The sequence below is a fragment of the Podarcis melisellensis genome, assembly GCF_964234715.1.
Source record: "Podarcis melisellensis genome assembly, chromosome: 10".
NCBI classification, from domain to species: domain Eukaryota; kingdom Metazoa; phylum Chordata; class Lepidosauria; order Squamata; family Lacertidae; genus Podarcis; species Podarcis melisellensis.
This window is the reverse complement of record NC_138542.1, coordinates 57,398,272-57,422,285: the sequence shown is the minus strand read 5'-3', so window position 1 is coordinate 57,422,285 and position 24,014 is coordinate 57,398,272. Positions and strand designations below refer to the sequence as shown.

The window sequence follows — 24,014 nt, the reverse complement described above, 5'->3', positions numbered from 1 at the left end:
CTAACCACACACACACATATATCTTTAGGAGCTGAAAAGAGGTGGTGGTGGTGGGGGGGAACAAGGTGAAAATGCATTTTTAAAATATGCCCTACAAGATACTACACTGTAATAGACAGAAAGTAATGGCTCAAATCATGATTTATTTTACATTTCAAATATGGGAGGGAAAAGTAATTGAGCCTTTGCCCTACATTGATTCTCCAGACACTATCGGCAGCTTCGCTGATTAAACAATATCACATGGAGAAGCTAGGGAGGAATTGTCTATCCAAGACGCTGGAGGTCCTTCTACATTTGTGACTAACAATAGTGAGCCAGATGGATCACTCACTCACATATCCACTGCAATAATCCTAGCCGCCTATCTACACTGCAGACTTTACCTATCAAGGCCCTTCCCAGAGACCCAGAAATGGTGCCACTTACACACACACACACACACACACACACACACACACACACACTATTATAGACTAATAGTGCCCAGGAAGAGGAATTTAATGTTAAATCAGGTTAACTCTGTAGTGTAGAACTGACATCCTTTATGTTAAAAGCTATGCAAAAGGTGCATGATGTTATTGCAACTCTTCTCCAGCTCTCATTACTTAATAGTCTTTCCTTATTTCAGGTGTTGTAGCTCTTCAATGGGGATGGGGAACTTGCAGCTCTCCAGTTCTAGCTGGACTCCAACTTCCATGAGCCCCAATGGTGAAGGACGAAGGGAGTTGTAATCTAATAACATCTGGAGGGCTGGAAGTTTTCCATCCCTGCTCAATAGAAGCCTTTGCTAACTTTGTGTGTTTTGGACTACAACTCCCATCAGCTCCAGGAAGCATAACTGTACTGACTGGTGTAGTAGTACAAAACATCTGGAGTATATCAGGTTGGCTGCAGAATATCCTTCATTTGGGCCTTGCTGGCTGGCTGTTGGGAGTTGTAGTCCAGAACATCTGGAGAGCACCGGGTTCTTGAAGGCTTTTCTAGAGTGTCCTTCATTTTGGAAATGCTTATTAATCTACTGTAGCCGATTCCTAAATTAAGGCTAGGAAGCTACTTAATTGGGATGGAAGTGTTCAAGAGTGACTTGTACACAAAGGTCATAATCCAGAAATATATGAACTTACATCCTGCTGAAATTAGTGTGTGTGCATAACCTTGTGCTGCGTTATGGCCCAAGAATATGATGAGATGATCTTACAGGTCTTTAATTTACAGAATGAATGACCATCTTCTAGCCTTAGTAGGTGATTATTCCATGCTTACCTCCATAGTGTTGCATGGATGCACACCATCCCAGCTTGACTATTTCTCTAGCCAACTGCTGTTTGCTTCTCTTTTTAAAATACAGGATAAACCAAAGGCAGCGGCAGCTGTCAGCAATGTGGCATGGCTTGCAGACTTTCTTCAAGCAAAGCTCCCTGCTTAAACTTGTGACCACAAAAGATCCCTGCTGTTCTCACCACTGGAAAAAACGCCATCGCCTAAGTCTGTGAATTGCTTTGGGCAACATCATCACACATAGCAAGTGGCACATCAGGTCCCGAAATCCACCACTCATTTAATATGTTTTAAACTCCCATCTCCCTAACTGCACACAACACTAGAGATTAGACTGACTGCAGTTGTGTATCTGGGAGGGCATTGGTGTGAACATTTTCTAATAGCTAACCGACCAGGCAATTGTGGCCTTTTAAACACAGACTTTAATTAACATGGACTTCCAATTAAATACTTGTGTGTCGTCCTCAAGAAACTCCCAGTGTAAGTATGGGACTACTAGACCTCAATTTTGAAGGTGATGGGATATGCCTGATTCTCTTTTTCAGTACAGTATCTCATGACTTTCCTAAACCACACACTTCCATATGACACAGTCCTGAAACATGAAGACTTGTCGGTGTGGGCACAGTAATCTAGAAACTCATGAAAAGGCAGTCTTTTCGAGTCTGACCCCCTCCAGATGTTACTGGACTCCCATTCCCATCAACATGTCCAATTGCCAGGGATCATGGGAGTTGTGATACACAAAATCTGTAGGGTACCAGGTTATGGAAGGCTGACCTGGGGTGTACACTGAGCATAACTGGAAACAATGTGTCTTTGGTTTCACCTGGGGCAAATTAAGATAGGCTAGCTTCGAGAACTGCTCAGCCAAATACTGTACCAAAATACATACTTGCCTATATTATGGCTGCCATTTTCTCTAATGGCCATGACTAATATCCGCCTAGGCTAGCCTCCCCCAACCTGGTGCCTCCCCCCATTTTGGATTGTAATTTTGGATTATCACTTCCATTGGCTGCTAGATATAGTCTGCTAGATATAGTCAAATATCTAGAGGACATGAGGTTGGGGAAGGCTAAGTTAGGTTGACCCAGATATGCTCAAGATTTAAGAATGGCCTATAAAATATGCATATACAACTAAACACAGTTGGTTATAACAGAAAGTATCTGGCAACCATTTAGAATAAGTAGAGATAGGCATTCCACATGGTTACTCATTATGGTTCTTTGGTTCACAAGCACTGATATTCTGCCTTCAGTGCTCCAAATTGGAGTGATTTAGTATCCAAGCATTTCACATAGAAAATAACTCCAAACAATTGCACAGAAATCAAGGCCCAACCCTTGTAAATGGAGGCAACATTTTCTGGTTCAATAACTTGAGCTACATATGGTGTTGAGCTCATAGTAGCCTTATACACTCATTCTTCATGGGTTTAACTTGACTCAGGACCCCATGCCCTAGAACATACTTGAAATTTGTGAAATAATAATACTAGCAATTAGGGACCGAGAATAATTTCAGGAAGGAGGGGAGATTGGATAATAGCATCCTCCCTGCTCAGAAATCCCAAAGCCCTTATGAACTACAATCTCCCGTTTGAATTTTGCTTTGGCTGGTCATCTCTGGTTCCAGCCTGTACTTTTCCCCACACTTATCAAACTTGGGGATGGGAGAGAAACGGGGGGGGGGGGGGACATCAGCCAAGACTAAAACCAAAGTCTGTTTCCAACATGCCCTTAGTATAGGGTTAACAGATGTACCCAGATTTGCAAATCTGTCCCTGGACAAATTCCATCCCCGGAATGTCCCCAAATTTGCAAATTTGTCCCCAGGAAACAGCCTGGAGCTAGCCTGGAGCCAGCCTGGTAGCGCAGTTGGCTCTGGCTGGCTTCAGGAGCTGCTCACTGCTCGCTGCCACTGCTGAAGGATAACCAATGATGTCAGGCGGTACCGATCTCCTGCCCCCTTTATTTTGACAGATCGGGGGAGGCTTGGGAGTCACAGGTGGGTGTTGCCCAGAAGGGGTGCAAGGTGCATGGTTTCTCTGCCAGGCAAGGTGCAAAACCCTTCTTTCGCACCCTGTGAAACATAAATGTGCAGAGTTTTTTTTAAAAAAACTGGGCAACAGCCGCCCACAGTGTGAGCCAGTGTCGTGTAGTGGTTAAGAGAGGTAGTCTCGTAATCTGGGGAACCGGGTCCGCGTCCCCGCTCCTCCACATGCAGCTGCTGGGTGACCTTGGGCCAGTCACACTTCTCTGAAGTCTCTCAGCCTCACTCACCTCACAGAGTGTTTGTTGTAGGGGAGGAAGAGAAAGGAGAATGTTAGCTGCTTTGAGACTCCTTAAAGGGTGTGAAAGGCGGGATATCAAATCCAAACCCTTCTTCACCAGTGACTCCTGAGCCTGCCCCAATCAGTGAAAAAAAAGGAGGAAGGGGGCAGGAGATTGGGGGAGGCTCAGGAGTCATGGGCTTGTGGAGTGCTGTTGCCCAGTTTTTTTTAAAAAAACTGCATTTATGTTTCACAGGGTGCAAAAGAAGGTCTTTGCACCTTTATACAATATGCATGTGTGCTTGGGCCCAGGGTCTTTTGCCTCACCATCCCCACTACTGACTCCCTGTTGCTACTCAGCTTCAAAAAAAAAGTGTCCCCGGATTCATTGAAAAAACATCTGGTAACCATGCTTTAGTACTTAATTGCAGTTAGCCAGAAACTATCTTTTTATAAATAATATTGGCTGCTCTTTTCCTTCCTCCTCCCTGCTCCCAGCAAGTTGTATGTTTAGGGAACTGTGTGGGCGTGTGGAATAAGAATAAAATGCCAGAGAGGGCTGCTGGTGAATGGATTTGTTTCGGACCTTTCGAGAATTCATACTCTGGACCCTCCCCCCCCAAGGGCCACTGGGAGGCTGCACACACACCTTACCTCCCAGGAAGAACGTCATGGCAAAGGAGAGACCAAACTGGTCCCATCCATCATCCCAGGAAGGAGCAGCTGCTCCCAATGCTTACTTTCCCCTCCACTCCCCATGTGTTTTGCCTTTTCCATCTTGTATTGAGGACTGCCATCTTTTAATAAATGGACAGTGCTTAGGAAATCTTAGATACCTTAAGCCTGCTAAATCACCACCCCCACCACCCCCAAAGGCTCAGGAATACCCACTATTTGCTCACAGGGCCAATCAAGCAATCAAAGCGCAGCAAGCTGGGATTGGGGAGAATGAGGCAGGATAGCTCAGTCGATAGAGCACAAGACTCTTAATCTCAGGGTTGTGGGTTTGACTCCCACATTGGGTGAAAGATTCCTGGATTGCAGGAGGTTTGAATGGATAACCGCAGTGGCTCCTTCCAATTCTACAATTCAATTATTCTATCTCTATCTCTATTTGGCCATAGAAGGAAGGAAGGAAGGAAGGAAGGAAGGAAGGAAGGAAGGAAGGAAGGAAGGAAGGAAGGAAGGAAGGAAGGAGGGAGGGTTGATTCCAGCCAGTGCAGTCAGCACTGAGCTAGGTGTGACAAGAGTCTGATTCAGTATAAGGTAGTTTCTTATGTTCCTATGATCTGATACTTTAATACAGTCATTCTCAATCTCCAGGACTTTTCAAGTTAGAAATTAAACAGAATAGAGGAAGGGGAGAGATTGACATCTGAGGCAGTACGTCCTATGAAGCATATCTTCACATCATCCCAAATCTATTATTAATTACCCTGATCTCTCTCTCTTCTCAGAACTTCATAGACTGCCATAAATATTTCATCCAAAAAACAATTATTTCATCAAATACTTCAAGGTTTCTGTAGCCAATTTGTGTTAAATGTCAAGTGAAATTTAATTTATTTATCTAAACACACCGATCCACCCATGCTTTAACTTCCAAGGCTGCAACAGATGCCAAAAGACAAACTGACAGTGATTCCTAGATGCTCTGAACAGAGAGCCAGGTTAAAGGTTTGGGCCCAAACATTTCAATCATTGCCCCTCTGGCAAAAAGCTTTCCATTAAGGGAGAAGAGGTTGAATTGTGCATTACACTGTATACTGCCTCCATTTCTCTTCCCTTTCCCCTTAAAGGTTACCAGTACTGTGGGAGGGGAGCTTCTTAGGTGTGTATTAGCTCAGCTTTAATTCTTAATTTTGCAACTTCATGTCTCCTGTCTCAGAGGCCACACCTGGGCTACACAAATTTCCGTGCTATAGTAACAGGACAAGTGTGACAACAGGGCCAAAGCAGGCATACTAAACAGGGACAGCCCTCCCATTAGGCAACCTGAGAATGGCGGTCTGATTTTTGGCTGCCATAATAATAGGAATGGATCCCTCTGTCAGTTGATTCATGCAGATTCTCATTTTCCCAATCCTAAAATCAATTATCTGCATTTCTGGAGCAATTTGCAATGTATGCATTTTTTATGCATACAGTATATGCAATTTTGTACCCATGACTTGGCTGGAGAACTGCATTACAAAATTCAGATAAGTGCGAAGTTTGAAGGACGGCTGTGTTCCTGCTCCTGGATTGCTTCAGAAAGTTTGAATTTGGTAGGCTTGCCTTTAGATGCAAGCTGAATCGAATTTCTCCCACACCTCTAGCAGAAAATCTTTAGTTACTTAATTTATTACTGCTGAATTCTCATTGCCAGAGAAGGAGAGGGGTGCTGGTGGGATTTTCTGCCTCAGATACCAAAATAACTTGACTTGACTTTGGCATTAGGCACCTCAGGCAGCAATTGATCTTGGGCTGGTCTGACTTGAAAATGAAAACTTAACAAAGCACAACCAAGAAAGATGACTTGGTTCAGAGAAAGTGGGCAGGAAGGAAAATCCTTCTCTCCCTCTCATAATACTACAACCTTGGCTCATCCAATGAAGCTGAAAGGTGCAAAATTCAGGACAGACTAAAGGAAAAACTCCTTCACACAGTACATAACTGAACAATGGAACGGCTACCACAAGAAGTTGTCATGTCCACCAGCTTGGACAGCTTTAGAGAATTAGACAAATCCACAGAGGATTAGGCTACTAATCATGGTGACTATACACTAGCTCTGGTATCAGAGGCAGTAGGCCTCTAAACACCAGTTGCTTGAGAACATGACCAAAAGAGTGCTGTGGTAGCCATGTTCTGGAAGTTTCCATGGGCATTTGTTTGGCCACTGAGGAAACAGAATGCTGGTCTAGGTGGGCCTTTGGTCTGATCCAGCAGGGGTCTTCTTACGTAGGGATTTTAAAGACACACGCACACACAGAAAGAATATGAAGGCAGTTGAAACTAAATTTAACATCATTCAGTGATAACATTTGATCTAAGTCAGTGGCAGGGAACCTTTTCCACCCTGAGGGATGCATTCCCTTCTGGCCAACCTACTAGATGCCAGTGGTAGTTGGGGCCCGAGGCAAAAGCTGGTGTAGCAACCCATGTAAATATAACTTTTCTATGGTAGACTTATTTCTATCCGCATCTATACCATACATCTGGGCAAGCAAGAGGCATTGTTAAGAGTCCAGGGACAGATTCCAGCAAGGTAGGCTGTGAAGAAGGGCCAAGGCTGAGGCCTGGAAGAGGCCTGAAAGCCTGTGTCCACCACACATGCCATGTGCTGGATGTGTTAAAGAACCACCACTGGGCCATAAAACCAGGTATAGAAGGCATTGCCTTATTCCTCAGGCCCTCCTCATGTGAATAAGCCTCATAATGCCCAAAGCAGCAAGTGTGCTGAAAGCAACCTCTTGACATAACGTCGCACTGTAGCTCTAACTCGATGGTGCTACGTGGGTGCCTCTCTGCTGCAGCAGGGCTCCAGCCTTGCCATCAAAACTGCTGACTCCTGTGTTTCTGCCACACATGAGAAGTGAAAACCCAAAGCTCTCTTTCTTTCTCTCTCTCACACACATACGCACACAGTCTTTAAAAATAAATAAATAAGAGACTTAGAACTTGTTCTGCCCTATTTCCAAATCCTAAAGTTGATCTTCTTAAGCCTCACAGGGAAATACGAGTGAGCAAGAGCAAAGCCCTTAAGCTAATTAATACTACTTCCCCCCTCCCCATCTTTGCGCGCGGGGAGATATTTTTTCTAAAAATACAGCCATAGCCCATTTTAATACCATCTTTCTGCACGTCAGCATCTCTGAAAACAGCGAGGAGCTGAGCTCTGCTTTCATCTCCTCCCTCTGGGACTCCCCACCCACCTTGCCATATTTTGGGGCAGGGGGAGAAAGAGATGAGGAAAGAACAAAGAAGGGACCAACCTGGTGTTAATGAGTTTGTGCTTACATGGCTGGCTACCGTGAGACAGTATCAGAGCCTGCTCTGAAAGGTGGGATACAAATAATTAGCAATAAACAAACCCTTAATTCACTACAATATGATTTGTTTACATGTTCATAAAAGCAAAACAAAAGAGGCTTTGGATAATGAATTGCTCCTTGCCTCTCCTCCGTACCATTTCGGCAAACAGGATTTCCTTTCATCTTCTTGGAAACACTAAGGCAGGTTAAGGTCAGAAGTTCGATGCGAGCACACAGAAATGTCCAAAGCATGACTCAACATGTATGATGTGTTTCCCTGCCTGCGTGAACATCTATTGCTGATTCAGGATAACGTATGAGATAGAGGGAGGCCAAAGGAAACATGAAAGCAGAGAGGAGAACCTGGAATCTGCTCTAAAACAGGGACACTCGTGGCGTGACAGGGGGATGGGTGCAGCGGCTACCCTGCTTCTCCCATGCCTTCTTTGCCCTCCTTTCCTGGGGATGTCATACGAAGCCCAAAGTCACTTGAGGTTCTGCAAATTGTTTGTGCACCAAAGATAGATTCTGTGTGAAGGAAGCACAAACGTTAGTGGAGAGCCTATAAAGGGGGGCTGTGGTGGAGATTTCTGAGGGGTGGGGATAGGCTTCCCTTTGCCAAATTAACCCTGTTCTGTTTCATGAGATACCTCACAGACCTCCTACAGGCTGCAAAGCGGGACATAAATACAGTAAATAACTAAACACACACACAATTTTAAAAAAATGTGCAGAAGGCTCAGCCTGTCAAGATGATCAATCTGAGAAAGTGGCCATGACAGGAAGATTTCAAGAACTATCCTCTGCCTTCACCCAAACTTCCTCAGAGCTGCCCAGGTCTTCCTTTAGTGCGCAGGGTCCATACGCATCAAACCATAAAGGTGTGTATTTACAAGTGGTGCATTTCTGATGGCGTCCAGCAAAGTTTTCTGAGTACGATGCAGAAGGGGTTTTTTTTTATCTCCAAAGTGAGGCCATCTTTGTGTTCAGCTGTAGCATGAGGTGGGTGGGGAACAACAGTCTCCAAATTCCACTTTCCCTTCCTCTCTCTCTCTCTCTCTCTCTGGCTTTCCTCTTCCAACCAGCTTGCTGTGAGAGAACAAGACAGCCCCAAAAGGCAATGAGAAGAAAGTGTGATGAGTGGCACAAGTTTTCAGCTCCAGTTTAGCAAGCTGCAGTGGTGGCGGCAGCAGCAGCAGCCACAGCGGTTCCTCGGCCCCAACAAGGTGGACTATCAAAGTCAGTGCTCTCCCCATAAGGGAACTCAAGTCAATTTTGGTCAGAAACCTGGTAATGGTCTGGCAATGGTGAGAAAACAAAGAAGCTGAAGAGGTAAGGAAAGAGAGACAGGAAATGGAATGGAAAACAAAGAGCAAAGAAAGCCAAGTAACGCCTGGCAGAAACAGTGGCAGAACAGCGCCATGTTTGTTGGAAGGGAGGTAAATGTACATGGCTGAATGGATGGAAGGCTGGTCAGGAAACATCTTCAGAAACTCTCAGGCAGTTTCCACAGGTTGGCCCCTCACAAACAGAATCAATCATTCCAGGAGATATGATAACCAACTTAAGTCCCATAACGGCGTGTTTGTTGCACAACCTGTCGTTTACTTATCCTTCATTATTATCATTTGCTTTTCTCGCATACCTTTCCCCGACCCCCTCTCTTGTTTTGTTTTTTCCAGTTTTACTAAAAAATAAATCACAAACTAGATTTTTCTTTGAAGACCGAAAAAGGGTCCCATGGTTAAGTCTGTGCTGTTTGGCTAGTGCTGGTGGAGCTGCTACACTAGACTGCGTGAGCCGCTGGAATACCGGCGCCTCTGAAGCAAGGAGCTGGGGGGACAGGTCTGGTGCGGGTGGTTGTAGGGCGGCGGTGGCGGCGGAAGCGGGGGCTGATGGATGATTTTCACCGGGGTCCCTTGGAGCCCGCTGCCTAGACCGCGCAAGGGGGTGGAGCTGCAGGAATCAGAGGACACGTAGCGTGTTAGAGTCTGGTTGAGGGCCGGCTCCATGCGAGCGAGGCACGGCTTGTCCAAGACTATAACTTTGACAATCTGCTGGCACTGTACAAGTGTCCCTGCCGAGGCAGGGTAAGAGGGCACCAATGCTGTCTCCAGCCTCTCCCGCGGCATATTAGGATGCGTGCTGGGCTGCATTCCACTCTCGAGCCCCGGGACAGAGTTGTGCTGGTACGTTTGAAGCCTGTTGTGAATTGACACCTAGTTTAGAAACAGTCAAAGAAGCATTAAATGTTACAAGACTTCTTCCCATCTCCTGCTAATGGGCTGCCCTTTACCCGACCACCCTCCATCAATGGACCTCCCCCCCCATAAACCACAGCCCCACCATCAGCCCTGAATCTCCTCCTCCCCCAACGTGGTCCTCCTTCCACCCCTCTTTCCCACCTCCCACAAGCACGGCCCCTGAAAAGTTCCTTCTAGAAAATAAAGATCCCCATTACAGCAAAGGCGGTGATGCTGTTTCCACATACAGCACAACCTCAACTATCCAGATTGAGCAAATGCAATCAAATTGTGGCACTTTGAGCAGGTCAGGGAGAGATTTTAACTTTACAAAATGAAGGCTGCTAATGGCCTGGCCCCAACTGCCTCTTATTCCAGGAAGAACAGCCTTATTGCTTAGGTTATTCTTTTTGTCAATTACATCCCCCTTTTCCCTTTTTTCCTGTTGTTATGGTACTTAAGAGAAAGAAAGCAATTGGAGATAAGGAGTCTCTTATTTTTGCTTTGTAGTTATAAAGTTCCCTCTTTGACTGAGCTCTGTTCTGCAAGCAGAGTTCCTACGAAACCCTGAATCATGATGCAATCCATGGGCCAACGAGGCAGAAAGAGGGGAGGATAATTGAGGTTGCACATCTTTGCAAGGAGGAAAAAAAATGAGATTTGCTGATGCTCAGAGAAAGACTTGAGCTCTTCCCAGCTCCTGTCTTTCCAAGCAGGAAGGTGCACACATGACTCACTAATCTGTTTACAAAAGGAGAAAATTAAAAAAAGGAACAGGGACGAGAGAGAAAAAAAGCAGAAATCTGACATATTTCAGCAAATTTGCAGCTCGCTCTGATCCACTCGATGGTTTGCAAGTGAAAGGAAATGGTTTTACACACGCCAAAAAGGAAAAGGAAAAAAGTACCCATCTAGCTTGTACAATGGTTAAAAAAAGAAAAGAAAAGAAATCTGATGGAATGGCAGCAGATCAGGTAGTCTCAGAGAAAATGGAGATGCTCACTTCTGCAGAGGAGGAAGAAGAGGGAGAGGGGAGGAAGAAGGGCTTGAAGTGTCTTTGAAGAGAAAGCCCACAGGGTTTCCCAACATTAGATTGAAAGCAGGAACTAGGCTGGAACTGGGCTCCCTATGGAAAGGGCTATTTATGGTACAAGGGGGAGAACTCCTAGAATAAAGAGTTTCAGAAGGACACAGCTCCCCAGGAGAGGAGGAGGGGGAAACTAGGAATGGGAAGAGAAGGGTCTCTTCCATGATGGACAGATCTGGGGCCCTGTCTGCCTGATTCTGGAATCACCTGAAGGAACATATATTTGTGAACTGTCTCCTTGGAATTTTGCATCCCTGAACTGAAAACCCTTTATGGAGAAATGTTTGCAGGCCCAACAGCTGTATATGAGGCCGTGGAGATGCCCGTCCCTCCTCCCCAGCAGCAGGAATGTCATCAGGGTAATGAAATTGGGTTTCTGAAACCAGCATGAACTGGGTCTGAGGAATTATGCCTGTGGCAGCTGGGTTTTTCCCAGGCCGTGGAACAGAAAGCTGGGGCGTGGGTGTAAAATGGCCTCTGTGGAAAGAGGCCTAATCAGCAAGAAAGAGTTGGAGCTGGAAATGGAGGCTGATTGAGGAAATGCTTGTTTGCGAAGAACTGCAGCTCCTGCCCCTATGGCAAGGGAGATGGAGCTATCTACTTGGTGAAAGAGGCTTGGGAAAGGACAAAGCTGGGGCAAACGAAATATTCTGGATATCTCTCCCAGGTGACAGCTTTCTTGGTGAGCTGAGATCCACAGAAAGACTCCTACAACAGAGTCCTTGGTCCCAAATAAGGACAGGCAAGAAAGTTCCTCCAACAACCCTCCCCAAATTTGGAAACGATTGGTCTAAGCTTTCAACCTAAGAAGAGTCCCAGTGAATATGGGAAATGTTTGGTCTATGCTTTCAATATATGAAGCCTGTGACGAGGGCCCAGTGTCTAGGGCAGAAGAAGCTATGAGGGAAAGGTCATAGCAGTGAGTTTTAGTGGGGGTTCCTGCGATGGCGGTGGCCTGCCAGCAGAGTTCACCTCAGCTGTGTCTCTGATTTCTCCTGAAAGTGTGTTGGGTGGGGATGAGGAAGGAGCAGGTTAGTCTCCAGAGTTCGGGCGCTCGCTCCATGAAGGATGTGTTAACAGTTACTGAAACGGCTTGAAAAAAAATGCTTTGAAGTTTAATCTGGATTTGAAAGTTGTATTACCCGTCCTAGCAGTAACTTTTTATTGTATCTCTGGAAATTGGTAAAATTGTCAGTCTGGCAGGGGAGGCATTGATTAAAACCTGAGAAAAGAAACAACAGAGAATGTAAGAAGAGCTGAACTGAGGGAGAATTACTTACCTCAGCTGCTGTGTGTTCTACTTACCTCCACTGTGCTGTCCGGAACCTTCTCTCCCAAATCTCTTTTGGCTTTGAAAATAAAAGAGACCCCCTTCCTCAGTGATGAAATGCAATATTTATTTATTTACTTGTTTATTTACAATGTTTGCATGTTGCCCAATAACATAAAGTTCTCTGGGTGGTTTACCATTAATAAGCGTAAAAACAATTTAAAATCAATGAAACAAATCAAAAGTAGCATAAATACAGCAAGGAAACAAAAACTCTAACCCCACAATTAAAGAATAGATTTTAGAACTGAGAGGTCCAGACTGCACAAGTTTTTTAGAAGGTCTGGATGAGCAAAAGGCTCTTCTCCTGACACCAAAAAGAGCACAAAGATGGCATCTGGCGAATGAGTTGCTTAGGTCAGCAGTTTCTAAACCCAAAACATTCTTGAACACTGTTCAATATCCTATACATTCTGCATCTGTCTGTCCTTCCTCTCCCAGCTAGCTACTGAGTGGAAGGATGGGTACCAAAACTGAAATCTCATTCTGGAAATATGCTACCACACTGTTGAAATGTCTTCACATTTTTTGCCCCACGCTGATCTGCTTAGTTTCATCGAAGCTTGTGGCACCACAAGAAGGACCGGAAGAGGCATTTACCCCTATAGCTCTCATACAACAAACATTTTCTCTTCTTTGCTCCTTCCTGAACAAGAGTCACATAACTCACTTTGGCCATTTCGGCATAATGAAACCAGAAGTTAGACTTGTGTGACTAGCCTGTCCCTGCCATTAGGCACAAAGAGATAGCCACCTCAGGCAGCCAGTTTGGTGTGTCATGAAAATTGTTTAGTTGTTTAATGTCTTATTATTTTAATTTTAGTCATAGGGGAAGACACACGTTGGATTTTCTTATTTGCTATTCCAGCTCAGATAGCAAAACATGTTGGGCCACCCAGCTGAGTATCTCAGAGACTGTGCTTACACAGTCTATTGCTGGGCCAACTCCAGTTCAATGTATACAGTGCTTTCCAATCAACATGTATCAGCATGAAGTCTGTAGCTGCAGAGTTTCCAGACTAACAGGCAGCTAAAAGATCTTCCAGGTCAGATTTCGGATTTGGAGAACTACCCACTATGGAGAAACATATAGCAAGAGAAATAATAAGAGTGTGACCTCATGGAATGTATTCTTTGGAAAATACCATAACTTATTTTTTTTTAAAAAAAAGCAAACAACTTTAGCATGCTTCAAGGATCCATTCTGGAGGTTCAAAGAGACTTGAAGACATTTTGTCCTCCCTATTTCTGCATGCCAAGTCTCAGAGGATTAGCTAAGCTTCAGGGAGAAGTGAAGAAGAACCCAGAGAAGCAGACTAACCTGTTGGAGATCCTTGCTTGGACTGTATTTCCATCTGAGCTCCATTGGACTTTAAGGAAAGGTTCTTTGTCCCATGTTGCTTCTCCAGCTCCCCTGAGATACATGGAAAGAACATTTTTTTTAAAGAGAGAATGGAGACAGAACTAAAAAGTAGAGCAGAAAAAGAGAAAGACAGGAAGATATGGAAGTGGAAGCAACAGGAGACAAGCAGAGAAATAATGGTTAGAGAAAGTGTATTCATGCATGCACACACACAACGGACGTGTCTATTCTGTGCTTTACAAATATTAAACATTTTAGCCCTGGAATCTACATCCTGTGCCAAGGAAACACAAATTCTACAACCAGTAAAAATTATGCACAATGAACATATTCAAAAACATTTATTTGGCCTGAATGGAATGACAAGGCAATGAAGCTCTGCATCCTGGAGTTCTCAGCTATTCATTTGTGTAGCACTATCCATTTATTCATTCCTACAGCTCCTTCAGATACACTGAAGAAGTGTGCATGCACACGAAAGCTCATACCAAGAACTAACTTAGTTGGTCTTTAAGGTGCTACTGGAAGGAATTTTTTTTTTTTTTGACTATGGCAGACCAACACGGCTACCTATCTGTAACTGGTTTTATGGATAAAGTTATGCTGGAGTTGTCAGTTTTATCAAGGCCAAGTGAAGATATTCTCAACTGTTCTGCACCCTTCCCATGGCTCATCCTAAGGATGAGTGAATCTTTTCCCCAGACTTAGGTTCAGTTTTCCACATTTCCACACCAGTTTGGGAGGGGGGAGGAAAGAATTACATCCTCATGAAAAGTCATCAGCAGTTTAGCATGAATGTATGCATTTTGTATGCAATTTTGCCCAATAAACCATTTTTGCAAAGCACTCTTTCCTTATATAATGTGTTTTGTATGTCACTTTCACTAATATATGCATTTTAGAAACCCTTTACCCTAATGTGTGCATTTTTGTCCACATTATGTGGCTTATTGTACTCACATATCAGCATCAGACAGAACAATCCAGTTTATACACTCACTTTCTAATAAAATCCCCCCACCCCAAGAAGATACAGCCAGCCCTCCACCCTCATCCAGCTCCACAACCAAGGGTGCCATTTTGAGTAAGGGGCCATGATAGTTTACACCATCTCTGGTTATTCATTAGGAACATTTTATCTCTGGCAAACTCGCCAGTTCTAATGCTGAGAAATTAATGCTGCAAAAAAATTAAGCGTGGCTTGCCCTAGATGCACATGCCAAAGGCATGAATCTCATTACTTGCAAAGAATGATGTCTGATAATCCAGTATTGATAACATTTTTATAATTATTTTGTAGCATAAACAATATTTTAAAATATTCAGAAATACACCAGCTTTTGCATTTCCATTTAATATTGAATATCTTCATTTTTAGTTAATATTGACTAAATTCATTTTTATTTAAATTTGCACGTATTCAAGAGAGGACCGTTAAACCTTGTTGGGACGCCTGCCCCATTCCTGAAATCTGAAATGGCACCCCTGCTAACAACAGACACAAAAATACACAAGACACGGACATATGTACATACAGACAGAATGACTGCATGGAGTCTGGGCCACGCTGGGAGCCTTACATTCAATTCGAATCTGTTCTAGCTCCATCACCTCTGCTATTGACTCTTTTAGGTCTTCCACAAATTTCTGCATTTCCTCGGCTCCCAGAGCACAGAAATGGAGTACCTGTTTCTTCTCTGAGCCTGAAAGGGGAGTCACCAGGGTGATGCCGTGTGGGTAATCTACAAAAAAAAGGAGGATGAGAGGAGACATAAAACTAGTGTTGTGGGTTCTATACATTAAAAGGGCTGAAGCATTCTGAGAAGGGACCATAGCTCAGTGGGAAAGCAGATGAGAAATCCCCCAAGTTTCATTCCTGGCATCTCCAGTGAAGAGGATCATGTGGCAGGAGCCGGGGAAGGCCTCTCTGACGAAGATCCTTGCCAAGTCAGAGTAGACAGTCCTGTGTCAGAGTAGACAGTCCTTAGTTAGATGGACAAGCAGCCTGACCTACTTATTAAGGCAGCTTTCTACATAATCCTACTAATGAGACCAATTAGTATAATAATAAACACAGCTAAACGCTGCCAGGTTTGTTCCTGCTAAACAAGAGGATTGGTTGGTCTGGAATAAAAATCTGGACCCAGCTGGTTTATGGATGAGGGCGTTGGGGTTCTAAGGCTGCAATCCTATACCATCCCTCTCAAGTTAACCAGGTTTACTTCAGAGTAGACTGCACTATAAGTCTGCAATAGGCCACTCTTGAAACTGCACTTCTTTGTTTTGAATGCATATGAAATATTGCCTCAGTTTGTTCAAGTTGATTTTTCCAAGTAACTCGCACAAATAAGCAGCTGTGCAAATTGAAATAGCACACTTTTGGGGGAGGGAATTCTGTAGTGCTGCATATGAACAAGTGCTCACATCCATGGAAGAAAGAGCCCAGGATGGAAAGACGATATGCATTTCCATGTGTACCAAAAAGGAGCATCCATCTGAGCGCTATAATGCAGGTGGTGATATGGATTTGTGCATGGAACGACCTGCCCAAGTATTTCCAAGTACAAACAAACACCTAGTCAAAAATGATTGTGTACAATATTTCAGTACATATTTTCACTTATGCGTATGGCTCAAACAAGAGAAGGCATGGGAGCTTAGTTTATTGCTGCTGAGTCTACACTGAGAAAAGCACCAACTGACTGACACGACTTAGTGTTTGCCAAATTGCAGAAATCCAGTTCAAAATGATCACAGATCATTTTTGCATTGGTGGGTGTCATTTGATGACAAAACCCAGGTAATTTGGAACCACAAAAATCTGGGAGAAATTGAGAGGCAGAGAGAATGTTGTGAGTAACCTGCAACAAGAGACATTTATCAGTCTGGTATAACATATATCACAGTCTGTTTCTATAGATTAAGTTAAATCTTAGGGGGATACATTCTCAAAGGCAGCATACATGAGTCTCTTTTTGCCAGCTACATATTTAAAACAAAGCAGTGAAGTTACATTTGCATCACTCAAGGGGCTTACAACAGTTAAAAACATTAAGGAACTATGCTCCAATACTTGCTTAAGAGCACAATTAGGCTTGCTATATCAGCTGATAATATATCATTTCTATGTGGGGTTCCTAAAAGGTGTTTGCACCCTGTTCAAGCTTTATACAAAAAACACTGTATTGGATTAAATTATCCTGGATAGCCTTGGAGTGGCTTGATGATGTGTCACCTTGTTAACATACAAATATTGTATATTCCTACTATTAAACTTTCATTGGTGTCCAAGGTACCAGCTTATTGATTTTGGTAGAGTTTTCCTTAAAATAAACCTCAGAAAGATTAAGTTGGTAATATTTGGTGGGAAGCCTGTGAAACATAAATGTCACATAGATGCAAACATTCCAGAGCAATTTAAAGTTTAGAAATTTGGTTTTCAGCCAACGAAACTAGCCATATAGATATAAGAAACACCAGGACTTTTTTGTGTGACAGTACTCACTTGTACACAGTATCGGCACTGCTTACTTTCCTGCAATGGCAGCCATTTTGTGCTGGCACCCATAATACTTTTATATGACTACCTGTACCTCATTTTTTTAAAAAATAAAATAGCACCAAGGTCAAAGCAACAAGATCCTTTCAAGTCATGCTCCATTCCTCTGCAATGCACAATGGGAAAATCCTCTCCCCTTTAAAAGCTTGTGGGGTTTTTTTACATCTTAGGTGCCTGCACAAATACTGCATGGTGCCAAAATATAGAGGTTATGGGTAACAGGTGGAAACTGAAATTGTCACTTCAAACCACTCTCTCATTAAGCAAAAGGCTACGCATTTTTCCAGCCCAAGGCATCAAACTACTACCGCTGTATAAAAATTCACACTATAAATCTTGTCCTCCAATGTCATCTGGCGAGTGACCAAAACTGTGACAAACTTACATTCATTCTCAAAGAGATGGAACTGCATTCCTAACAGGCCGACTGACTTGCAAAATGTGTACGTTGAAGAGCTTTTCTTCTTGGGGCAAAGCTTGAGAATCTGTTTGAGGACAGAGAAATGAAGAGAGCTTTTCAGATGCAACAGCAAAGGCCGTCCCTGAGTAAAACATAGTTGAATACTACCCCTAAGTTTTGTTCCCTCACAGTGACCTCATGGAAAGACACTTGGGAGTTACTCTCAGCTACAGCATTTGTCCTCTGTGGTCATAATTCCAGGGCACTTACAGAAAACCTGCTTACTAGGCATTCATTCCGATACATTTGCACAGATGATGGCTGGCTGTTTAATGAATCATAGAATCATAGAGTTGGAAGAGACCACAAGGGCCATCGAGTCCAACCCCCTGCCAAGCAGGAAACACCATCAGAGCACTCCTGACATATGGTTGTCAAGCCTCTGCTTAAAGAGCTCCATGAGAATCCATTCTAATTTGTTTTCGGAGATGTATTTTTTCCACCACTTTCCTTACCGCATAAATCCTGATCTTTCGGGGAATCAACTGCAATTACACCACCCAAATTATCCAGCATGTGATTGAATCCCACTCTAAACTAGAGTCAGCCTGGAAAGAACCCCGGGTTTAATTTATTTGTGTGCAGAAGGGTGAACAATGGATTGCCCATGAAAGTGTCTTGTAAGGGGATACATGATTCATTCATTCCCTAACCCCTTGAAAAAATCCATACTAGAAGAACATGTGAGAGACTGTTTCAAGCTTTAAGTGGTTGCAGGGACAACACCTATCTTTGAAGGGGCTGGATCAGGACAGAAGGCAGCAAGGGGTTAAAGCCCCCATCATGATCACGTTCTGGATCATGCCCCCTTTACCTGCTATTTGCTTGTTTGAAGCATGCCGTGCAATTGCTAACTGCATCAAGTCCAGTTTGGCTCAAATAAACGGCACCGTTTTAAAAAATCTGATAACTGTCACCAGAATGTACAGCATAGAAAATTTAGTGAGAAATATGCTTTGGTGTTTCTTTTTCTACTCTCCAGGGAGTCCTGTCAAATCAACCTTGTCAGATTCACAGAGATTTTAACTTATCAGTTTCACTGAGCTCCTGTGAAACAAAGTAGAATGGATTAAGATGGAGATGTGACTTTTCCTTTCACTATGCAGGGAAACATGAAACCGGATTCTCTTGAGTTATTGCTTGCACTTTGCAAAAGTGTACAGACGCAGATAGTCCATACCTGCCCCTTTGTTTCCATGAATAATTGGCAATTGATTCGGCAGGTAGCTGCAAGTATACTAAGTGCACACATAGAGCATACAACTTCAGTTCCATGGTTCCTAACTCAGTTTTGGGCTCCGTGCAAGTTGCTTGTTTTCAGTGTTAAAGCATGAGATGGTCTGTAGCACAGCTCAGCTGGTTACAGCATGGTGCTGATAATGCCAAGGTTGCAGGTTTGATCCCCATATGGGAGAACTGCGTATTTCCTGTATTGCAGGGGGTTGGACTAGATGATCCTCAAAGTCCCTTCCAATTCTGCAATTGTATTATTCTGTGAGTTCTTTCTCCCATATAAACCTGTCCGCTCAATAAGATCATCTTCAAAGCCTCTGTTTCTGCCCCACCCACTGTGTGATGTGTATTGGGAGGCTGTGGTCTCTCAGTCATGCACCTAGACTATGGGGCTCCTTCCTGAGGAACATTCGCTTAGAGATGGAACTTATATAGCAAGCTAAGACTCTGCTAATTCATCTTAGAAAGTGTCAAATCCATTGCTGTTTTAAGGCTGTATTTCATTTTGTTGTCTTATCTCTGCTGGTGCTGTAATTGTAATCTTTGAGTCATGGTGGGGCATAGTAAAAGGTGGCATTAAAGACTGATTTTTATATCTATCTATCTATCTATCTATCTATCATCTATCTATCATTTATCTATCTATCTATCTATCTATCTATCTATCTATCATCTATCTATCATCTATCTATCTATCTATCTATCTATCTATCTTCTATCATCTATCTATCATCTATCTATCTTTCATCTATCGATCTATCTATCAATCCTCTATCTATCATCTATCTATCATCTACCTATCATCTATCTATCTATCTATCTATCTATCTATCTATCTATCTATCTATCTATCATCTATCTATCTATCATCTATCTATCTATCTATCTATCTATCTATCTATCTATCTATCATCTATCTATCTATCATCATCTATCTGCACAAATACATACATATACATACATACAGCAACAACAACAACACATTTGTTGCAGTGTTTAGAAGGCAGGTAGGTGATTTCATGACCGAATGCTTCCTTGAGCAAAAGAACAACCAGCAGAACAAACCTCCTACCCACGAAAAACCAGCATATCACAGATAAAAAGGTATCTAAGCACCTTCTCCCTGATTGCTACCTTTCTACATAGAAGGGAGTTTCGTAAGGGAGAATGCAACGCCTCACATAAAATCCAACCTGGAAGTCCTAGGGGAGTCTCGTGTCCTGTGCTTTTCCTGAACACTGGCTCTAAGTCCCTTTGCGATGCTGTGATTCTCAAGGCCAAAGGCCACTCACCACCAGCAAATCATTGAAGAGGAAGACCTCCCTCTGGTGAGCAGCTTGCTTCTGTACTTTGTTCACGTCTGTCACTTCGTATAGTCGGCTGCAGCAAACTAACCGGCGATGTGGCACTGAGAGGACCTGGAAGACAGAGATGGAGTGGAAACAGTCCCCTTCCTTATCCGCCAACCCCAAAGAACTGCATGTTAAATGACTTCAAGCAAGCCTTTGCAATGGCTTTGCCCCACCACCATCTGCAGCCTGTTCTCATCAGGACATTTTCTGCTCTGTAATGGCACTGAATGTACCAGAGCAGCCTCTCACAATTATGGCAGGCAGAGTTCATTCATTTCAAGACTTTCCCTGATCTGCAGTATCTCGCTACACCTGGTGGAATTGGAAGACCTTGGTGCTTGCATGAGCACAAAAATATAATAGGGCCTGTGATGCAAAGTCTGCTAAGTGTGGTCCTTTTCTTGGAGGGAGAAGGGAAAGCAAGTTTTTAAGCCCCCATGACAGCAGAGAAGCAAATAGAAACTGAAATGGCAATGTTGATTGTTATGGATCACAAGTGGAATCAGCAACAAAGTGTTTCAGGGTTCATCTTCCCTCATTAAAGGAGCATTTCCTGTCCTGAGTTCCTCCCAGCCATTTTCTCCCAGCAGGCCATTCGACTCTCCACTGCTAGGTTTTCCATTTTTCTCTTCCGGAAGACTCACATGTCCTATGATTACTGAGCACACGTAGTCCTCTGCGGACTGTTTAGAAGTTTGTTCGTTTTAAAATGTATTTTTCTGCTTCTGGAAACCTCAGAGTCCTTCCAAGCATACCGCTACCTTCTTGTTTCTGTTTCTCAGTGGCCCCATTTTGGCTCCAGTCTTATTGGCACTCACCACCTGAGTTCACTATTAGAGGGAGTGATTTATACAGGGCTGTCACTGCAGATGGCACTTTGCAGAATAACATAAGCAAAAAAGGACAGGCCTCTGCTTCAAGGAGTTTATGGTCTAAATTGTGATGAAAGGAAAACAAAAGAGTGAGGACAGGGAGAGGAGAGAGACAGGAAAAGGGGGGGGCATAATGTATATGTAAAATGCAGTTACATGTACTGAAGCTTAATTTCAGTAGGGGCGAGGAGGACTAACTAACTAATTACCTCTCATGGCTTAGAAATCAGAGGGAGAACAGCTGGATCGTCACAGGAATATCTACACAGTGATTCTCCCAGGAAGGGGTAGACAAATCTGTCCATTCCAGCTTCTCTCAATTTCTCATTTTGTTTCAGTTTTAAGCTCGGTTCTCCCTATTTCCTCATTAGCCTGAATTTTTTTTAAGGGGAAAAAAAGTCCTTACAAAAAATTGTCAGCATTTTAATGTGTGTTTCTTCTAACTGATAAATTTCTGTATGCATTTGGCCTAGTATGAAACAATTGTCCCTAAAACAATGTAACTTCAAATGCTATTTTTACTAATAAATGCATATTTACACACACTCCCCCCCCCCCGCCGCCCCAAACATTCCCATTTCTTTACACGTTATTCAGGTTGGAGAACCACACTGCAAAATTTGGAGAAGTGCAGTTAACAAAAGATGTTGGTTTGTGCATTATTTTGGGAAGTGTGATTTAGGTAGGCTCTTGTTAAAATTAAAAGTGAACTGAATGCCCCACACCTACTAAAAGGCTCTTTGCAGAACCCACCACCGTATACCCCAGGCACATGTGGTCTCTGTACACACAGATGGGCCCTGAGACACCTTCAGCCTTTTGTGCCTACCTACGGACTTGGCTTCCAGGTTACAAGGCAGGCAGGGTCTGCAAAAACGATTGCTGCCCGGAAAATCAGACAGACATACTCAAGACCATTTTCAAGGGCAAACAAAATAAAGAAATAACGATGCAAAAAATAATAATAATTATAAATGAGATCAGAGAACACTGCAGAGAAAGAAAAGAGGAGATGGGCACATTAAAGGAAAACGTAAGTCAGAAAGAGAAGGCTAATCATATAATTCAGTGGCAGAACAGCACATGCTTCGAATGCAGAAGGGCCCTAGTTCAACCCCTGACATCTCTAGTTAAAAAGATCACAAGCAGAATGTGATGGGAAAGACTTCATCCTGAGACTCTGTATGAAGAGGCCTTGCCAGTTCAGTGCGAAGCAGCGGTTTGTATCTCTGGCCTTCCAGACGCTGTTTAGACTTTATCTGCCACAATCCTTGACATGCTGGCTAGGACTGGTGGGAGCTGATGGAGTCTAACTGGTTCCCCATTCCCGAGAAGGACAATACTGGGCCAACAGGACAAATGGTCTTACCTGGCACAAGGCAGCTTCATAAGGAAAAAGTAACCGTGAAGCAAACACGATTGCAAGGGATAACAACAGCAACAACAGTAACACAGATTGCCTTTGTGATGGGCAAAAGGCTCACCGTTTTCATTCCAACAATGGATTTTTCTACTTTGGTGACATAGGTTACATGGTCCTCATTTGATTTGAGCTCTCTCTGTTGGATCCTCTCATAAATTCCCACTACCAAGTCCCGGGGAATGTCAGCTCCATCATCCACTCCTGTGAAGCATAAACAAAGAGAACAGAGATAAAATATGAACCTGAGCTACAAGGGGGTGTGCTTTTTCAGAGGCTTGAGAAAGAGAAGATAGAGTCATGGTTGGCTGTGATAAATGCACATGGCCATATATTTCTGTCCCAGTAAAGGCTCTGGCCAAAGAAGAATTGCCTCTGCAAACCTGTTGGACCAGAGATTATGGGGAGGCGCAATAACTATGGGGAGGTGCATTATTTTTTTCAATTTCATGACCAGCTAGTGAGCAATTTCAAATGTACATATATTTACAAGATCAGCAATGTAAATAGGCTCTTCTCCCTCTCTCGGAGAGGTGGCAATGCTACTTTCCTCCCTTCGGGTACACATATTTTAGTTATTTTGGTGTTATGTGCTTCTACCTCTGGCTTGAATTCTACTTCACGCTGGGATTATGGCTCATCCAAGCAATGCCCTCACCTCTGAGGTTCCGAATAAAGTCCTCCAGCATCATTTTCCTGTCGGGTTTGATGTTAGGGCTGTACATATCCGTGTTGAGAAGGATGATGGCAAAGGCCAGGATGAAGATGGTGTCTGGGTTATGGAATTGCTGGACTACGTCAGGGTTACACATGCAGTACCGCTGGCTGCAGGTGGGGGAGACAAAGTCAACACACATGAATGGAAATCAAATGCCACTAATATATAGATTTAAATGTCTGGGGATCCTCATAATACTTAAAGTCTGACTATCAATGATGACACCAAAGTTTATTTTATTCCATAAAATTTATACACCACTTGACTTTTTTTAAAAAAAAATGCTTCAGAGTGGTTGGGCCTACAATCCCTGAGCTATAGCTCAGAATAAAAGAACAAGCCAATCACTTTAGGTAGATTCAAAAGACCAGGAAGCATGTTAGATTTAACATACACAACTTGCAGTGCATCAGTTGGTTCTACAAGCACACAAACGGAAAAGTCTGTTTGCCAAGAATAACTGATCCATGACAGAAATGGGCATCTGGGAAAAAGACTTTGGCAATCCCACCCACCATTGCACCCAATGTGTTTTGATTATACGTGATTTTGGCTTTAGGCATGATCCCTGGAACATAACCCCCGTGTATGTTGAGGGCTTACTGTATTTGAATATGTGCAGAAATTTCCCTGCAACGAAACTGTGTGCTTGTGGCAATCTTCTCACAAGGATCTGAGTTCTGCATGCCTCAGAAGTACTGCCAAGAGTACCACATGCCTCAGAAGTGTAGCACTAGAAACAGGGCTGTTAGTGCTGTAGCGCCAGCCCTCTGGAATCAATTACCAAATGAAATTAGAC

The 24,014-nt window shown here is 43.4% G+C and overlaps 1 protein-coding gene across 8 annotated transcripts in view; it reads right to left on the bottom strand.

Moving 5' to 3' along the window:
• Window positions 1–7,640: 7,640 nt before the first annotated feature.
• IQSEC3 (IQ motif and Sec7 domain ArfGEF 3) overlaps window positions 7,641–24,014 on the bottom strand; it is a 133,745-nt gene continuing 117,371 nt past the window's right edge. For 2 of the 8 annotated variants that reach the window (XM_081926801.1, XM_081926807.1), the window contains 8 exons: window positions 23,156–23,322; window positions 22,562–22,701; window positions 20,146–20,271; window positions 17,546–17,645; window positions 15,137–15,343; window positions 13,560–13,652; window positions 12,214–12,257; window positions 7,641–9,797 (listed from right to left, as the gene is read on the bottom strand). In XM_081926801.1, the coding sequence (XP_081782927.1) occupies window positions 9,360–9,797; window positions 12,214–12,257; window positions 13,560–13,652; window positions 15,137–15,343; window positions 17,546–17,645; window positions 20,146–20,271; window positions 22,562–22,701; window positions 23,156–23,322 (1,315 nt within the window). In that variant the 3' untranslated portion in view covers window positions 7,641–9,359. Of the gene's footprint in view, window positions 9,798–9,948; window positions 12,131–12,213; window positions 12,258–13,559; window positions 13,653–15,136; window positions 15,344–17,545; window positions 17,646–20,145; window positions 20,272–22,561; window positions 22,702–23,155; window positions 23,323–24,014 lie in introns of those variants that run through there. The other 6 variants (XM_081926804.1, XM_081926805.1, XM_081926802.1 and 3 more) reach the window with 6 other exon arrangements.